At 55.3% G+C, this 17,223-nt stretch overlaps 1 protein-coding gene and 1 long non-coding RNA gene across 11 annotated transcripts; one reads left to right on the top strand and one right to left on the bottom strand.

Moving 5' to 3' along the window:
- Positions 1-397: 397 nt before the first annotated feature.
- Positions 398-8,652, bottom strand: GSDMD (gasdermin D). 10 transcript variants are annotated; one of them, XM_070632156.1, is made up of 13 exons: positions 8,514-8,652; positions 7,698-8,381; positions 4,928-5,056; positions 3,652-3,872; positions 3,276-3,468; positions 2,536-2,704; positions 2,294-2,396; positions 1,965-2,018; positions 1,619-1,705; positions 1,311-1,486; positions 1,082-1,226; positions 919-992; positions 398-789 (listed from the first exon to the last, which is right to left on the bottom strand). In XM_070632156.1, exons 4-13 carry the CDS (start codon positions 3,866-3,868, stop codon positions 550-552), a joined length of 1,458 nt encoding a protein of 485 aa, XP_070488257.1. In that variant the 5' UTR covers positions 3,869-3,872; positions 4,928-5,056; positions 7,698-8,381; positions 8,514-8,652; the 3' UTR covers positions 398-549. The 10 variants fall into 10 exon arrangements, with proteins under 10 accessions (XP_070488257.1, XP_070488258.1, XP_070488264.1 ...); XM_070632157.1 differs by having other exon boundaries at positions 7,698-8,378; positions 8,514-8,589; XM_070632163.1 differs by lacking the exons at positions 7,698-8,381; positions 8,514-8,652 and adding exons at positions 4,331-4,698; positions 7,011-7,213 and having other exon boundaries at positions 398-723; positions 911-992.
- LOC139085295 (uncharacterized) lies at positions 8,354-14,336 on the top strand. Its single transcript, XR_011543560.1, has 2 exons — positions 8,354-8,873; positions 13,874-14,336. It is a non-coding gene; the product is annotated as an uncharacterized lncRNA (long non-coding RNA).
- Positions 14,337-17,223: the final 2,887 nt, after the last annotated feature.

Raw genomic sequence — 17,223 nt, 5'->3', positions numbered from 1 at the left:
CCCAAGAGTGTAGGGTCTGTCTGCCCATCAGCCACACCTGCTCTAGTCCCCTCTGCAGCCCCCGTGGGCCGAGGATGGGCCCATTAGCTGCAGCAGAATGTTCTCAAGTTCCCTCAGGCAGATAGAGACCCATCCTGGTGGAATTGTTCTGCCCTATTCTTTCACAGGCCAGCATGCTGGGGAGGGGCCAGGAGCCTGGCCACGTGGCTGGTCACTCCAGAGTGGCCAGGTGCAAACACAGGGAAGGCTCCCCTTAGCCCCAAAGCGCAGCAAGAGTGAGACTAATGAGGAGAGGCCTGCTCTTGGCCCCCACATCTCTCCCTAGTCTATGTGGGCACAGTCCCCACTCCTGCTCCATACCCCAGATCTAGGGCCCTCAAAAACTGAGTAACACATCTTTCCTTAGTACATCACATTTATTGACTTTCCCCAACTTCCAACCCCATGGTGACCTGGCCACATGGCTGCACTGAGCTCTCGCCTTCCCAGGGCTGGCAGCTGGGTGGGCATGAGCTCTGCTCTGCCTAGAGAGCTGCCCAGGTGTGCAGGCTAGCAGGGCTCGCTCAGCCTCAACAGCACCGCCAGGCAGGCGTAAAGTGCACACGTGCAGCCCTGGGCCTGCGGCTCCCAGGACACCTGGGGGGCGCCCACCTGCAGGCCTAGGCCGCACTCCTCCAGCAGGACCCAGGCAGGCGCCTCTGGGCCCCAACTGCTCCCCAGGAGCTTGGGTGGCAGGAACACAGCCCTGCAACTCTGCCATGGGGAGCTCTGCTCCAAAAGGCTCCTCACCTGCCAGGATAGGGTGGAAGGTTGTCAGTGGGGGCCCCTGGGCATCCAGTGCTCTCCCCTACCACCCCATCCTAGATGGGGCCCCATACCACAGGCCGGCCCCTTCCGCTCCAACCTGTGCCCTCTCACCAGCTCAAACTGCTCCAACAGGGTCCCCGTCTCCAGCAGCTCGGCCAGAAGCACGTGCTGGGTTTCATTCAGCACTGGGTAGAGACCGTGGGTGAGAGGGGGTTCCAGAAGGCCCAGCTTGGGAAGCCCTGCCCTCTACCCACCTGCCCCAGGGCTCCCTCACCAGCCAGTGCTCCCAGCAGGTAGGAGATGGGGCCGGCGAGGTCCTTTTCCAGCACTCCGGAGGTGAGCACCATGCAGTCAAGGATGGCGCGCCCTGGACCGTGTAGAGGCTCCTCCACCCGCCCACAGCACAGGCCCTGCTCCAGCTGGGGACACAGGGTGGGGCACGTGAGCGTGGCTGGCTGGGCACAGGCTTCACCGGCTCCACCGGCCCTGCCCCACTTGCTTACCACCTCCTCCAGGGCTTGTAGGGCCAGCTCTTCCCGCAGCACCTGCCGCAAGCCTCCCAGCAGCTGCTCACGCAGGTCCTTGCACAAGCCCTCCAGGCCCTCGGCCTGCGCCCTCACCTCCTTCTGCAGGCCCTGGAAGTCTTGGGTGGGCACCAACCCGTCTTCGGTGGACCCATCTGTGGGGACAGGGCTGGCATTGCCCGGGTGCCCACAGGGCCCTGGAAAGCCCTGGTAAGGAAGGACAGACCCCCCAGGGGGCTAAAGGGGAGCCCACCATGGGTCCCAGAGGCAGTCAAGAAGGTACTAACCCGACTCGATCCTGAATCCTGACACGCTCTTGGAGCTGACGTCCAAAGTCTGCGGTGGCTTGCGGTCTTCACAGGAAGGCCTCTGGCCTGGGCAAGCAGAGCTGGTCAGTGCAGGGTGTGGGTCCCCAAACCAGAGAGAGCTGAGGCCTTCCCTGGGCCCTCACATTGCGTCACCACCACCCCAACACTGGCAGCCCAGGGCAGGGAGCAAGGCCATGCCAGACTGATGTCAGCCTGTGGCTGTATCACCCTTGTGCGTGTGTGTGCACGTGCACAGGAGAAGGCCTCAGCGCCTGGAGCATGCTCCTCCTGTCGCCCAGGTGGGGCGGGGGGCCATGGGCCTCACCTGCCTGGGGCGGCTCGAAGGTCCTCTGCTTCTTGCCCGGGAAGAGGAGGACGTCTGGCAGCCATGTGGGGGCAGAGAGAGGAGGCAGGTGGGCTGGGGCTCCCAGCCTCTCCCTCACCCCCCGGGGCTACCCCGCGAGGTTCCCCCAGTGTGCCCCAACCCCCTACACCCCAGAGCCTGGCACCCTCGGCCACCCTGACCCAGGAAGCTATGCAACCAGATGCCCACAGCACCCCCAGCCAGCCGGTGGCTCATCTCAGGCCTCCCTGTCTCTCTGCCCCTCTGCCCTGCGAGTCTTGGCCCCAAAAGTACCCCCAACCACGGCTCACCCCAGTCAGAGCCAATAACCAGCTGGGCCACTTGGAATGCGAGGATGCTGCCTGGGGGGATGGTGACCGTCTTCCTCTGGCTCAGGTGGCCTTGGCCCTGGCCCTGAAGGATGGATATGGGCTCAGGACCAGGCACTGGGTTGTAGGGCCGGGCGTGGGCTGGGTGTGGTGGCCAGGGTCTGCCGGGGGGCACCGCCCTCTTGCCTCCCAGGCCTCTGCCCGCTGCAGGACCTGCGCCACACCTGCAAGCCCACGGCTCCAGGCAACACAAACTGGCCCGAGCCCTCCTGCTTGTGGGTCCGGGTGACCTCCACCTCCTTCTGCGTCTGCAGCACCTCCGTCACCACGAACACATCGACCCCACGATTCCGCAGCTGCTGCAGGATTTTGTGCTCAGGCTGCCGCAGGCGCCTGTGCGGGGTAGGAGCCCAGGCAGCTTACGGGGGTGCCCTTCCCCAGCCCGGGCCACAGCACTGGCTTCCCTCCCCCGGACCTTCGTGCACACACAGGGGGGATGAGGACAGGTGGCAGCAGGGACCGGGAGCTGTCAGTGTTGGTGGGTGGGATGCAGGGAGGAGTGGACACCTTCACCTGGCTGCTCCCTCCCTCCACTCCCTGCCCCTTCCTGGGTTCAAGTTTCAAGTCTTCACTCTGAGCGAATGGTCCTCCTCACAGGTGTCCCCACGTCTGCTCCTCCCACCCCAGCCTCCACACAGCAGCCTGACCTGTCTGACCCTAGACCCCCTGGGCTCCGCCTGGCCACCCTGGTCCTCGCCTGGCCACCCTGGTCCTCGGGATGCAGGCCCCCATTACCACTGCAGCCTCCTGCCCTGCCACCTGGCCCCACACGCCCCTGCTTCTGGGAATTCCCTCTACTGTACTGACCCTCAGCCTGGCACAGACACCCTGTGACCCCTAACGCCTCTAGGTTGTGACCCAGAGGCTGCTCAGGGTCAGCAGGTACCCCCCCCTCACGGCTCACCGCTCTTGTTGCATGGCCACCCAGGTGTTGGGGACGACCTGAAGTCTGCACACGTTCATGGAGGCACTGGAGCTGCCGGACACTGAGGCCCCACCTCCCAACCGCCCATGTCCTGGGGCTGTCAGCTCCACACTGCCCTTCACCTGCCCGTCCACAGTGTCTTGGAAGTGGAAGGGGCCGCCACGTTCCACAGCTGGAGAAAGACCAGAGTTGAGGCCCCGTGCTACGAGCTACCACCTGTCCCACCCAGGCTGGGGGACCTTTGAAAAGGTCCTGCCCTCTGGCAGCAGAGAGCCCAGAGGCCCAGGGCAGATGGCAAGCTGGTCTGCTTGTTCCCCTCCCACCCAGGGCTCTGATGCAGTGCCAGGTGGGGTACCTGGTTCCGGGGCGTTGGGCTCCAGGATGTCCCTGATGGACAGGTTGACACACTTGTAGCGGTGTCTCCAGAACCACGACCTCGAGGGCTTCCTGACCAATAGGCAGTAGGGCTGGAAGCTGGTGGAGCTCTGCAGGCTGTCCACTGGGATGAGCTCCCCTCTTTGGTCCAGCTCCCGGATGACGCTCTTGACTACCCTCTCAAAGGCTGATGCCATGCTCCTGAGGAGGACAGATGGGTCAAGCATTGTGCCCTCAGGGCTGGAAGAGTGGCAGGGGGGTTGAGCAGAATGGTGGTACTCGGATGCTTCCAATGATGGGGAGCTGTCTCCCTCCAAAGCAAGCCTGCATGGCCAGTCCTGGGATGCTCTGATTGGCAGAAAGCTCTTGCCCTGACCACTACCCAACACAGAAAGAAATGGAGTGCCCACCCTGTCATCCACTCATCCACCTCTCCACGGGGCTGTGAGCGCCCCCAGGCTGGGACGTCATTCACAGCCTTCAGCAGGACTCAGCCCATTCACACCATCCGTTCCATGGCCAGAGTGCCCAGAAGCAGCCCAAGAAAGCCCTGGGACTCTCAGTGCTGGGGTGGGGTGGGACGGGGCAGGTGGGGCTACCCACCAAGGCCACCACCCTTTGTCAGCCCAATAAGGCTTAGGGCCACTCAGGAAAAGCACCTGCTAAGGGAGAACAGGGCGAGGGGGGCTTCAGAGGACCCCCAGGCTGATGCTCTGTCTGTTGTAGCAGTCGCCTCCTGGCTGAGGCGTCCAGACGGCAGGGGAGAAATGAAGCCACCATCTCCTGGGTACCTGCCACAGGGCCCACAGCAAGGCCAGCCAGAGGGTCCCCAGCTCCCAGGCGTATCCTCTAGGGCTTTCTCATGCCTGGAGCTTCATGAGCCACCAGTCCAAGGCCAGAGACCAAAGCAAGCCTGACGCAGGAAACAGGAGACCTGGGCCCAGCAGAGGAGCCAGCCATCCCCACTGGGCAGGAAGCCTCTGAGCCTCAGCGCTGGTCTGAAATCGGAGTGGGGGCCAAGGGGCACCTGGAGGGCCGACCCTGGAGTCAAGCGGAAACGCACCCGGGCTGGCGAGGTGGCTGCCTTCCCAGAGGCTTGGGGTTTCCCCCGAGCTGGTCTGGGATTGTGGGGAGTCCTGAGAGGGTGCTGGGACCAGGGCGCCCCGCAGAAGGGCCGGCATCCCCCCACCCAGAGTGAATGGGGCCCCACCCGGGTGCCAAGGGAGGCAGCGGGGGAGGTGCCGAGCACAGCTCACCGTGACCGTGGCGCTCAGGCTCCGGCCCAGAAGGGAAGCGAGGCCACCCTGCGGGTGAGGTGCGTTCACTCTGCCCTGGAGCTCCGGAGCAAGGGCACGGCCAGCGAATGTCCAGATCCAAAAGTGAAACTGCGGGAGAGGAGGTGGTGTGCTGGTGCTCCCGGAAATGCCCTCATGAGCCCGCCCCAGGGGCCCTAGACCAGGAGAGGGGACAGCCAGCTCTGCGTCCTGCCACCACCGCCGCCGGCAGCCTGCCTGCCTCCAACCGCATGGCCCTTCTCCCTGTCTCTTAAAACTCTAGCTCACGGCAGGGGCTCTGAACAGACATTTCTCCAAAGAAAACGTACGAGGGCCAACAAGCATAAGAAAACATGCTCACGTCACTAGCCATCGGGGAAATGCAAATCAGACCGCAGTGAGAAGCCACTTCTCGCCCACCAGCATGACTGCATCACAAAAGAGAGAGGCTGCCAGTGCTGGGGAGGGTGGAGAAACCGAAACTCTCACATGCTGGGGGAGGTACAATGGTGCAGCCGCTGCGAAAAAGTCTGGCAGTTTCCTCAGAAAACTAAAGAGAATTACCACAGGGCTCATCCACCCCACCCCTGGGTGCACACTCAAGAGAAGGTGAAAATCGCACGTAAACGTTCCTCCGGCATTATTCATAGTAGCCCAAACATAGAAACAGCCCAGATATCCATGAGTGATGCAGAGTAAAGAAATCTGGTGCCTTAACACCACGGGAGACCTGAGACGGAGTGGCGCCCAGCCACAAAAAGGAAGGAGGTTCTGACACATGGTACAACACGGAGGAACCTGGGACTCAGAGTCCAGGAGACCTCACTGAAAACCCGGCCAGGAGGCCAGGAGTGGGGAGCCCTCCACACTAGACTCCACCTACTTACAGACCCGCGGGAGGGCCTGCCAATTACCACCCCAACAGGAAGAAGAAGAGTTCCTCCTGTTCCTCCTGCCAAGCAGCTCAGCCAGTGAGAAACTGTCACCACTCTGAACTCTCCATTTCCACCAAAGGATGCTCCTTCAGAACAACCCCTCCCAACTTCCTCCTTTTTCTTATAAAGTAACGTTCCTCTCCTTCGCTTGCTGGACTCGCCTATGGCTTTTGCTATAACTTGCTTGTTCCAGTCTGAAATTCCTCTGCTATTCGCAAATAAACCGATTCCACTGGTCAAATAACTGGCTGTTTTTTTGCTTCATGTCCACAAACCTCAAAGCATGATGCTAAGTGAAAGAAGCTGGACACAAAAGACAACATATCACATGATCCATGTCTATGAAATGTTCAGAACAGGCAAATCCATAGAGACAGAAAGTGGATTAGTGGTTGTCAGAGGCTGGGGGGAGGCAGAATAGGGAGTGACAGCCAATAGGTACACAGTTTCTTTCAGGGTGATGAAAATGTTCTTAAAATAGATTGTGGTGATATTTGCACAACTCTGAACGTACTAAAACCCATTGAGTTTTACACTTTAAATGGGTGAATTGTATGGAATGTGTATTATATCTCAATAAAGCCGTTACAGTCATACCTTAGAGATCTTGCAGATTTGGTTCCAGACCACTGAAATAAAGCACGTATCGCAATAAAGCAAGTCACACGAATTTTTTGGTTTCCCAGTGCATATAAAACTTACGTTTACACTATACTGTAGTTTATTGAGTGTGCAATAGCCTTGTGTCTAAAAAAACAATACATGTACCTTAATTAAAAATTAAGTGCTACTAGAAAAATGGTGCCAACAGACTTGCTTGACACAGAGTTGCCACAAACCTTTAAGTTGTAAAAAATGCAGTATCCGCAAAGTGCAATAAAGCAAAGCACAGTGAAACAAGGTGTGCCTGTACTTAGGAGATCCAGAGCCAGCAAACAACACCAGGCCTGTCAGAGGCTCCTCGGTGCTCGAATTCTCCGGGACCACGGTCAAATCCTGTCCAGCGCAAAGCAGCCGGGGAGCCCCAAAGCCCTCCTTCTCCACCACCACAGCCTGCCTCTAGGCCCTTACCCCTCCATACTCTGGAGCCCACATCAGGGCCCCTGGCCGACGGCTGTCCTGAGACCTACCTTGAAAGCTCTGCCACACTCCTTCACTCATTCAGCACACGTGCATCAGCACCTGGTGCCAGATGCCCTTCTGGCTGAGGAACCTGGGAGTGACCCAGACAAGGCCTCCGCCAGGCAGAGCCGCTGCCAGCAGCCCTGACACCAGTGCAGGGAAGATGATTCCCCGTGGTGTGTGTGTTGAAATGTTGTGGCTGCAAATAACTGCAAACACAGATTCAAACAGAAAGGGAACATCTTGTGCAAGCAGAAGTCCAGAACTGCTGTGTGTGCCCTGCGTCAGACACGGACAGGCACCATCCATCCAGGGGGGTAGGGGCCTGCTCCAGGCTCACCTGGGGCCTTTGAGACCATTTCTGTCTCCACGCCAGGGGCCTAGGGTGCAGGCCTGAGAGCTCTGATGGCTGAGGGTCTCTGGGGCAGTGGATGACCACTCAGCTCAGCGTGGGGCTCCCAAGCTCCAGTCCAGCCCCTGGAGCCCATTCTCTAGTGTGAGCAGGGTGTCCTTGCTGGTGGTGGCAGGAGGCTCCAGGAGCCTGGGGAGGGCTGAGCATATGCGTGTTCCTGTTCATGTGTGTATGTGTGCATGCATCTGCACATGTGCACACACGTGCATATTGTATGTATATGTGTGTCTGTGTTCATGTGTGTATCTGTATCCATATTTTTTTGGGCAGTGCACGCTTGTACCTGTGTATGTGTTTGTGTCCGTGGGTGCACACATTTGTACATATTATGTGCACTCGAGTGTGTGTGTTGGGGGGCTGTGCTGAGCCCACAGCTGTTGATGCTAGAAGGTGCTCCCTCCTCCATGCCCCCTTTCCTCCAGCTCAGCCTGCATCTCCCTGGTCCTGCAGGAAAGTGCCTTGAAAGCCGTGCAGCCTCTTGAGACCTCTTGCGTCTTATCTCCCTCTCTCCAGGCACTAGGCTCCAGGTCAAGGTCAGGAGGTGGCGGCCTCCTCAGTGCAGGGTGAACCTCGCTGTGGGGTTCCAGCAGCGGTGTGACCAGCCCTGGTTTACTTTTCTCCAATGCCTTGGCTGCCGTCTGGGTTGATGGGGTGGAGGTGGCGCAGCAGCAGCCCCTGGGGGACTCAGTCTGAGGCAGAGGCACCAGGCAGGTGCCATCCGTGGGCAGGAGGAGCAGCATGGTGGCCGCAGTGGCCATGGCAACAGGAGATGGCGTGGTACACTGTGCCCACCTGCCTTGAGGCAGGGACCTGGGGCTGCCACAGCCTGGGGCCGGGTGGGGCACCAAGGACCGCTGCATGTCCTTGTCCACTTTCCGTTCTTCACCACCAAACCGAAACAAGAAGCACTGGGCTCCTGACTCAGCCCAGGACAGAGGTCAGACTGAGAGGGCAGGAAGTGAGCCTGCTGGGGAGAAAAGGAGGAAGGATGGGGGGAGGCTGGCCCTGCACCCCATCTGCTCCCTGGCCCCTATTTACAGGCAGAGGGGTTTGGAGCACCAGGACATCTTGAGGACCAGGAACTCTGGGGCGACATTACCTCTTCCTCACAGCCACCCTATGTTGTTGGAGATGGGTCACGCCGCCTGGGCAAAGTCTAGGCAGGCCCTGGGGTCCAGAGCTGCGGAGGGAAAACCATGTCCCCAGTAGCGATGGCGAGCTCTCACCAGGGACTGGGAGCCTGGGAGGGGTCAACAAAGCTGGGGGGTCAACAAGCTGGCCTTCGAGGAAGACAAGCTCCCTGTGGCCGGATCCCAGACTCCCCCTAGCCGGTGTGGGGCGCTGGCGCCGCGGGGACCCTGGCAGGGGCAGGCCGCAGCTCCCGCCCCCGGGAGGCCAGAGCAGGGCCCGAGAACCGGGAGAGCGCGCTGGCGGCAGCGCCCGGCGGACTTCGGGGCAGGTGGGAATGGGCTGAGGGGGAGGAACGAGGCAGCTGCGAACCGGGAGGGGCGTTCCAGCCCAGGGAGCGCAGGGTCCCGCGCGGTGGGCGGCACGAGGAAGCCACCCACTCTCCGCCGGGGGGACTGTCGGACCTTGGGGCGAGCGAGGCCGGGGGCCCGGGGCCGCGGGGCAGGCACGGACGGCGCTTCGGGCGCCGGGCCCCGCTAAGTCCGCGGTGGGGGCCGGCGCCGCCTCCCCGAGCGCGCACGGGAGCAGCCCGGGACCCGCTCCACCCTGTGCAGCCCCGTGACGCTCGGGGCTTCCCGCGCTGCCGGGAAGTCGGTGCTCACGCCCGCGGCAGCCGCGCCCGGCCCCACCTCCCCTCCCATGGCTCCCCTCTCCCCTCTCCTCCCCCCTCCTCCTCTCCTCGCCCCGCCTCGCCCAGCCACCCGCGCTCCGCCCCCCGCCTGCCCACCCCCCCCCCCCGCCGCCCCCACAGCTCCTCCCCAACCTCCCCTCCCTGCCTGCGCCCGCGTCTGTGCCCCCGTCGTGGGCCACCTGGAACCCGTCCCCAGCAAACAGCTCCCCGGAGGGCTCCGAGCGCCGAAGAGCCGACGCGGCCAGAACTAAACAGGCAACCAGCGCCGCTGCTGCGTCAGGGCCAAGCGGGTGCGAAGCGTGGACGGAAGGCCCCGAAGGCCTCTCCTTACGGGGCTCGAGTACCCCGCGGGGCCTCTTTCCCGCCTGTGGACCCCTTGCTTGCCCCAGCCCCTCGCGCACGGCCTGTGGGCATCTGGGTGCCCTTCGGGCGGCGGCTCCGACGGGCTGGTCAGCAGCCCTGGCCCAGCAGGCGCTCAGTCGATGTTCGGCGGGTCGCTGGGCCGTGGAGGCAGCCCCAGAGCGGGAGGGGGGGTCTCAGGTTCAGAGGCTCCCAGGAGTCTGGAGGGACGTGAGTGGCGAAGGCCCGGCAGAACCAGGGTCGGGGGAAGTACCCTCCCTCCCCCAGCTCCGGGCCCCCAGTGGCTCGCGGACCCCCTTGTGGTTAGACGGCCCCATTGCCTAGGCCTCGCCTCCCGGCGCCCGTCTGCGGCTTGCCCCGCCCAGTCCTGCTGCTTTTTGGGGTCCTCTGCCCTGAAGCCCGCTGTGTGCTGCGGGCTGGCGGGGGCGCAGGACTCTGGCCCCGGGAAACAGCAGCGTTGGTCCTGCTTGTGTCTCACTTCACTTTATCCCCACTGGAAGAAGCCCTTACTGCTGGAATCCAGGCACTGCTGGTGAGGGTCTTTCCCTGGAGGTGGGGATGCTGCCCGAGGCGTGCCCTGTACTAGGGCGTGTGGGACACTGTTGCAGTGAGATTCACACTGCGTTCATCCTGGTCCCTGAGAGCCTGGTGGAAAAGCCATGATCTAGGAAACAGTAGACTCATAAACTTTTCTTCCAACAGGATCTGGCTCAGAGAGTCTGAGGGTCACGCTCTGCAAGTGAGGGTCAGGGCGTGTGTGTGATGCTGGGGTGAAGGGGGGACCCACAGGGTCCTCGAGGGTAGTTCTGTTCCCCAGTCACTTCCTGTTTGCCCTCCTCCAGGATAAAAGGTGAGGGGGGCATCCATGGTTAGGTAATGGTCCCAGTCTGCCAACCACCTGTGCCCACCTGAGGGCCTGGTGAGTCAGGTCACCTGACTCCTGTGTAGACCTTCTAGAGGGAAGGAGATGGCAGGAGGGGGAAATTCCCCCAAGAGTGGGTGCAGGCTGGGTCGGTGGAGCAGGGAGGCAGATACCTTTGCAGGGCATAGAGACAGGGGGGCAGATAATACCCAGGTGGGATTTGACATTTTGTGCATGTCCCTCTGATAAGTGTGTTTGGTGTGGCTACATTGCATTCCTTTTAGTTACTCCCCCACCCCCTTCAGAGAGGCTGGTGCACCTGTGTAGCCTTAGGTGGTAGGGCTGGAGAGAAGTGGGGTGTGGCAAGGCCCAGGGCTTACCTGGGTGGGGTGGTCGGGAGGCACAGCTTGCAGTTCAGGAAGGAGGAAGCTGCTCAGGCTACATAGAGAGAAACCCTCTGCATAGGAAAAGAGCTGGAAGCTAGGTGGGGGAGAGCAGGGTGGGTAGGGTGAGAGAAAGCCTCCAGTGAGGAAGAGGAGAAGCCCATCTCAGTGGACTTCCCACGGCTGGGATGTCTGACACCCGGTTCTTTTGTTTGTGGAATGTCTGTAATGGAAATCCTTTCTACCACCCCAGACCTGCATGTGGGCAGGCTGTGGGAGAAGGAAGACAGACAGAGATGGTAGGGATAGCAGGCAGTTAGCAAGACGAGACCACTGGAGGAGAGATGGCCAGGGAGTAGACGGTCCAGGATGTGCAGGAGTCGCGGGAGGGTGTGGCTGTCCTGCCAGATTTGAGAGGAGAGATTGACTCACTGTGCACTCATTTGCTCACCCCTGAGATGGAAATGACGCCTGAGAGGGCTGTTAGGAGGCTTCAATGTGTCCATATGTGTTAACACTAGAACAAGGCCTGGCATTCGGGAAATGGCTATAGACATGCTAAACATTTTTGTCTGGTATTCATAAAGAACTCAGTGCTCGATATTTTTTGTTCATAAGTTCTTGCATGTGGTTTGTTATTTCCTTTGGGGGATTCCTAAAAGTGAAATTGCTCAAAAGGTATTCAATGGGCCGGCCCGGTGGCGTAGCAGTTAAGTTCGCATGTTCTGTTTCGGTGGCCCGGGGTTCACCAGTTCAGATCCCGGGTGTGGACATGGCACCACTTGGCAAAAGCCATGCTGTGGTAGGCGTCCCAAGTATAAAGTAGAGGAAGATGGGCATGGATGTTAGCTCAGGGCCAGCCTTCCTCAGCAAAAAGAGGAGGATTGGCAGCAGATGTTAGCTCAGGGCTAATCTCCTTCAAAAAAAAAAAAAGGTATTTAAGGTCTTGGCACGTGTTGTAAATTGCCCTTCAGAAAGGCTCTGCCAGCATCAGAGTGAAGAGTGTCAGGGAGCCTCTGCTCCCCCCTCGCCAGTGCTGAAGGCGGATTGTTTTCATCTTTGCCAGTTTGATGAGTGTTGAAGAGTTTTAAGTGTAACTGTCAAGATCAGTTTTAGCAAGTTAACTGTGACAGCACTTACATCCCATTTGTAGTCTCACAACCCCAGGAGACAAAGCCACAGTTCCTGCCTCCTCTCAGCAAGTGGCTCGGCTCTCCTCTCCGCCACCTGGCGACTGGAGTCTAGGAGCAGAGAGCTCGTCTAGCACAGAAGACAACAGGCTCAGTGCTAGACCCATGCAGCCGCCAGTTTGTGCAGTGTAAGAAGTCACCCTAGAGGCCAGCCCCGTGGCCTACTGGTTAAGTTTGGCACCCTCTGCTTTGGCGGCCCAGGTTCAGTTCCTGGACTCAGAACTGCACCACTTGTCAGCAGCCATTCTGTGCCGGTGACCCACATATGAAATAGAGGAAGACTGGCAAGATGTTAGCTCAGGGTGAATATTCCTCAACCAAAAAGAGGAAGATTGGCCACAGGTGTTAGCTCAGAGCGAATCTTCCTCAGGAAAAAAAAAAAAAAACACTTGAAAAAAAAAGGGAATCACCCGAAAACTTAGTGGCATAAACAACATCCATTGATTTTCTCATAATTATGTGACTTGCCCTAAATTATGACATTCAGGCTGGGAGCAGCCGAGATGGTTCATCTCTGCTCCGTGTGGTATCACTTGGGTTCATTGACTTTGTGGTTAGCTGGCAATTTTTGGCCTCACGTGTTTGGTAGATGGCTGGCTGTCAGGATGGTCAGTGGTATTAGCTGGGCGTGTGATGTCCGTCCTCCAGCAGGCCAGCCCTGGCTCATTCACATGGTGCTGATTACAGGATTCTGAAGAGAAGCAAGACACGGTAAGTCCAAAGCGTAAATGCTTTTCAAGCTCCCCAGTGGGAAATTCCATCTCACTCATTCTCTGGGACCTCCCCTGCCCTCAGAGTTTTGCCAAGGGCTAAGGATCGTGCATAGGTCCAGGTGCTGAGGCACAGCCCATGGTCACCAGTCCTGGTACATAAATCACCCTGAGCTTGTACACATGGTCTCTTTCCCAGGGTGCCACTGGCTGCCTTGTGGAGAACTCCTGGAAGGAGAGAGATGGAAACTCCAGCTAGCGTTCAGCTGGGACAGTGGCAGTGGGAGAGGAGAGGGGCTAAGAAGGAGGATGGACAGGACTGGGCAGTGCTTGGAATGGGGCCAGGAAGGGAGCCCCACAGCCTGAGTACAAAGGCCATTTTATTGCCTGGTCTTTCCAGCTTGGCATGCCACCACTGCAGAAGGAGAAGCCCTCACAGCGCCCATCGCTGCATGTGAAGCAGAAAATACTAACACCTGGGGTGGGGCCAGGTGCAGAGTTGGGAGGCAGGCTGTGGGCTGCATCCTCACCTGCAGGAGACACAGTGCGTGCGAACCTCCCAAGTCATTGTTGGCATATGTTTTACTTCTACAAATGTTATAAACCCATGATACGTTGTTATTATTTCTGCTGTAACTATTTGTCTTTTAGAGGATATGAGAAGTGAGAACTGAAAAAATATTTACTAACGTACTTCCCATTTCCTGTCCTCTTTCTTCATGTAGATCTGTTTCCATGTTATATTATTTCCCTTCAACCTGAAGAATTTCCTTTAACATTTCCTACTGTGCATGTCTGTGGTGGACACATTCTGCTCAATTTTTAAACTGTGGTAAAATATATACAATGTATAAGTTGTCATATAACCATTTTTAAGCATAGAGTTCAGTGGCATTAAGTCCATTCACGTGTTATGCAACCATCACCACTATTTCCAAAACTGTCTCATCACTCCAAACAGAAACTCTTGTGAAATAAGACAAACCTCAACTAAACTAGAGTCACGGAGACTTGTAGGGGAGCTCTCACCCCATCACACATGTCAATCACACCAACCAGGAAGAGATGGGCACTTGCATCTCCCACAGGAACTACCACTACTTTACTACTGAAGGAAGATTTCTCTCTCCACCAGGCAACAGTCCAGCCAATGAGAAACACTGCAGCTCAGCCAATGAGAAACACCACAGCTCAGCCAATGAGAAACACCGCAGCTCAGCCAATAAGAAACACCACAGCTCAGCCAATGGGAAACGCCACAGCTCAGCCAATGGGAAACGCCACAGCTCAGCCAATGGGAAACGCCACAGCTCAGCCCATGAGAAACACCGCAGCTCAGCCAATGAGAAATGCCACAGCTCAGCCAATGAGAAGCCATTCCCACCCTGAACTGTTCCTCTCCCCCAATGGATTTTCCTTCAGAACAGCCCCTCCCTCTCCCCCTTTTTCTCTATAAAAGCAGCTCCCCTCCTTTGCTTGTGGTATTTGCCTATGGTTTGACGTAGCATGTGCTTCCTGAATTCTGATTCTTTTGGCTATTTTGGAGTAACCTCATTTTGAGGGTAAAATAAAAGACAAATTTGCTTTTTTTAAAAAAATTTTTTTTAAAGATTAAGCACCTCTTGCTTTTACAAAATACATGATCTGCTAGTTCTATGACTCATGCTTACATACATCTCCCAGCTGTGAAAAGCCGGCTTTGTTCTCTGAGTTCCCCAGGAACATGATGACCTCCAGAAAGAAAAATTCTGCATTGGTACCCATCACAAATGACAGAAGAAAGAGAGAATGTGGCACTCTGAAGTTCCTCACACGGGATGGTCGACATCCCTAATCCCCCTCCTTCCCTGCCCGTTTCCCCTATATAACTGCCTCAAGATTCTGTATGATTGTAACATGGTTCTTCAGGACGCTAGTCCATCATCTTCTGATTATGCTGGGTAATCGTATACATTTTCCCTTCTCAACCACTGGCTTGTTTCCAATTGATTGGCACCAGATTGCAGTGAGCGGAACGTGGCCCTTTTTGCTCGGTTACAAATTTCTGGTGACCCAGATGGGATGTGCCTCTGCCTGTGGCTAGTCAACTCCAGGAGAACTCTCAGGACTCTCCCAGCAGCTGCTGGGATGTTCTTTCTCCTGGGGACTGTCCTCTGAGTTCTCCTGATTGTCAACTGCCTTCAACGCTGCCTCATGGCTGAAGAAATGAAACAGGCTCTAGATTTGTTTGTTTGTTCGTTTGTTTGTTTTTGCTTCTGGTGAGTTGACGGGCTCAATCTGGAATAGGGTAAGTCGCCTTGGGGATGCCTATGAACTCCGTTCCCCTCCATCTGGGGTTCCTTCCATTAATGGAGGGGCCATCTGGGGTCCTTTCTGTTGGCGGAGGGGCCATCTGGGTGCACATTCGGAGTGGGAACAGTTGTAGGGCTTTCTACTCTAAATCTGGGAACGAGTTCACTGGTGTCTGTTTTTTCTGTGCCTGGATCTGTGTGTCTGTCTATCTCTGTGTATCAGAATGGGGGGGGACCTCCATCTATCCCAAGAAAAGGCCTCTGGACTGCCACTTGGCTAAATGGGCTGACTTTAGCTATGAGCCCACGTCCAAAAAGAAGATAGTTTTCTTTTGTAACACCACACGGCCACAATATTCTTTAGATTCCAGAGAGAAAATGGCCAAAATGGGACAGTCTCAGTTTACCTAAACTGGTGTATTTGCATATGCAATTGGAAAGAGCTGGCTGTAAAATTGAACAATGAATGGGAAGCCTATTTTAATCTTCTGAGGCTTCTAAATGAAATTAGGAATAATTTACTGCCTCTTTAAAAGAAAATAATTAAATAACTAAAGATGCTTGCAAAATGAAACCAAATCTTCTCGCTCACTGAGCTTCCCTACTTCGACTCCCCAAAATTCCTGATCTAAAATTAAGCAAGTGAAAATAAGTAAACTTTTGAGATAATTTGGAATTACAATGGTCATTCTGGGGAACCTCTGTTTCAGATGAGTCCACCTTAAGGAGTCACCCTTAAAAGAGAGAATTCAAACCTCTCATGATGGAATGCAGTCTTTGATTAATATGCAGAAACTTCAAAAAGACAAAATGATTTCAAAAACAGCTATAAAGGGGGCCCAGCAGTGTGGCTGAGTGGTTAAGTTCACACGCTCTGCTTCCATGGCCCAGCGTTTCACTGGCCGGTTTGGGTCCTGGGTGCGGGCATGGCACAGCGTATCAGGCCATGCCACAACTAGAAGGACCCACAACTGAAATACACAACGATGTACTGGGGGGCTTTGGGGAGAAGAAGGAAAACAGATAATAAAATCTTTAAAAAAAACCAGCTATAAAAAGAATCCTTATATCAAAAAGACAAAAATGTTTAGTAAAAATCGTTGACTATCTGAGCAGGTCCACCTACCAGAAAAACAGTTCAGACCCAGCTGCTCTTTCGAGTTTTGTACCTGAGACCTGGTTAAAATTCCAAAGATCTCTATCTGTCTCTATATGTATTTGTCTGCCTCCAGGTGATATAATTTCTAAAAGAACTCTATTTAATTGGCTTGGAGTGAAGACTTTTCTAAGTTATTCCTAAATATAATAGAAACTAACCCAAAGGTCTTTCAAGTTAACAGGATATAAAATGATCTTCGGTAAATGGAAGCTTATTTGTTTGTTGGTTTGATTGGAATAAATGTGTTTTCAGAGTAACCAACATTGGATATGGTGCAAACACTATCTCTGTTACTAAATTTGTTAGCAAAAATAATAACAGAATAACAGCTGATTTTGTCTGATCTCTCATGAGGGTTTTGTAGGCAATCTAAATGTAATTATTAAAATAATTATAATTATAATTAAATTATAATATATAAATATTTATATATTATTATAATTATATATAAATATATATATAAATAAATATATAAATATAATAAATATAAATTATAATTAAAAATAAGTAAACTAAATAGATGGGGAAAGGTTGAAAGGTTGTTGGAGGAACTTTTAAGGAATAATTATGTGTTATGGTGTGTGCACTTAAAACAACTTAAGATGATGGCTAACTGGTTTAATGTTCCATGAAACCTTTGTAAGTAATCTAAACATAACTGTTGGGAACAAACAATTTAGATAAAAATGGGCAAGAGTTGGGCTGGCCCCATGGCTGAGTGGTTAAGTTTGTGCACTCTGCTTCAGCAGCCCAGAGTTTTGCTGGTTTGGATTCTGTGCCCAGACATGGCACAGCTCATTAAGCCATGCTGAGGTGGCATCCCACATAGCAGAGCCAGAAGGACCTATGACTACAATATACAACTATGTACTGGGGGGCTTTGGGGAGAAGAAGAAGAAAGAAAGAAAAAAAAAGACTGGCAAAAGATGTTAGCTCAGGTGCCAATCTTTTAAAAAATTTTTTTTAATGGGTAAGAATTTTTGGGTGCAATAGTTTTGTTTGATGGTCTGTATACTTGAAAAACAGCCTCCAAAA

This window comes from Equus przewalskii, chromosome 8 (assembly GCF_037783145.1).
Source record: "Equus przewalskii isolate Varuska chromosome 8, EquPr2, whole genome shotgun sequence".
Classification (NCBI taxonomy): Eukaryota; Metazoa; Chordata; class Mammalia; order Perissodactyla; family Equidae; genus Equus; species Equus przewalskii.
This window is presented reverse-complemented; position numbering and strand designations above follow the sequence as displayed.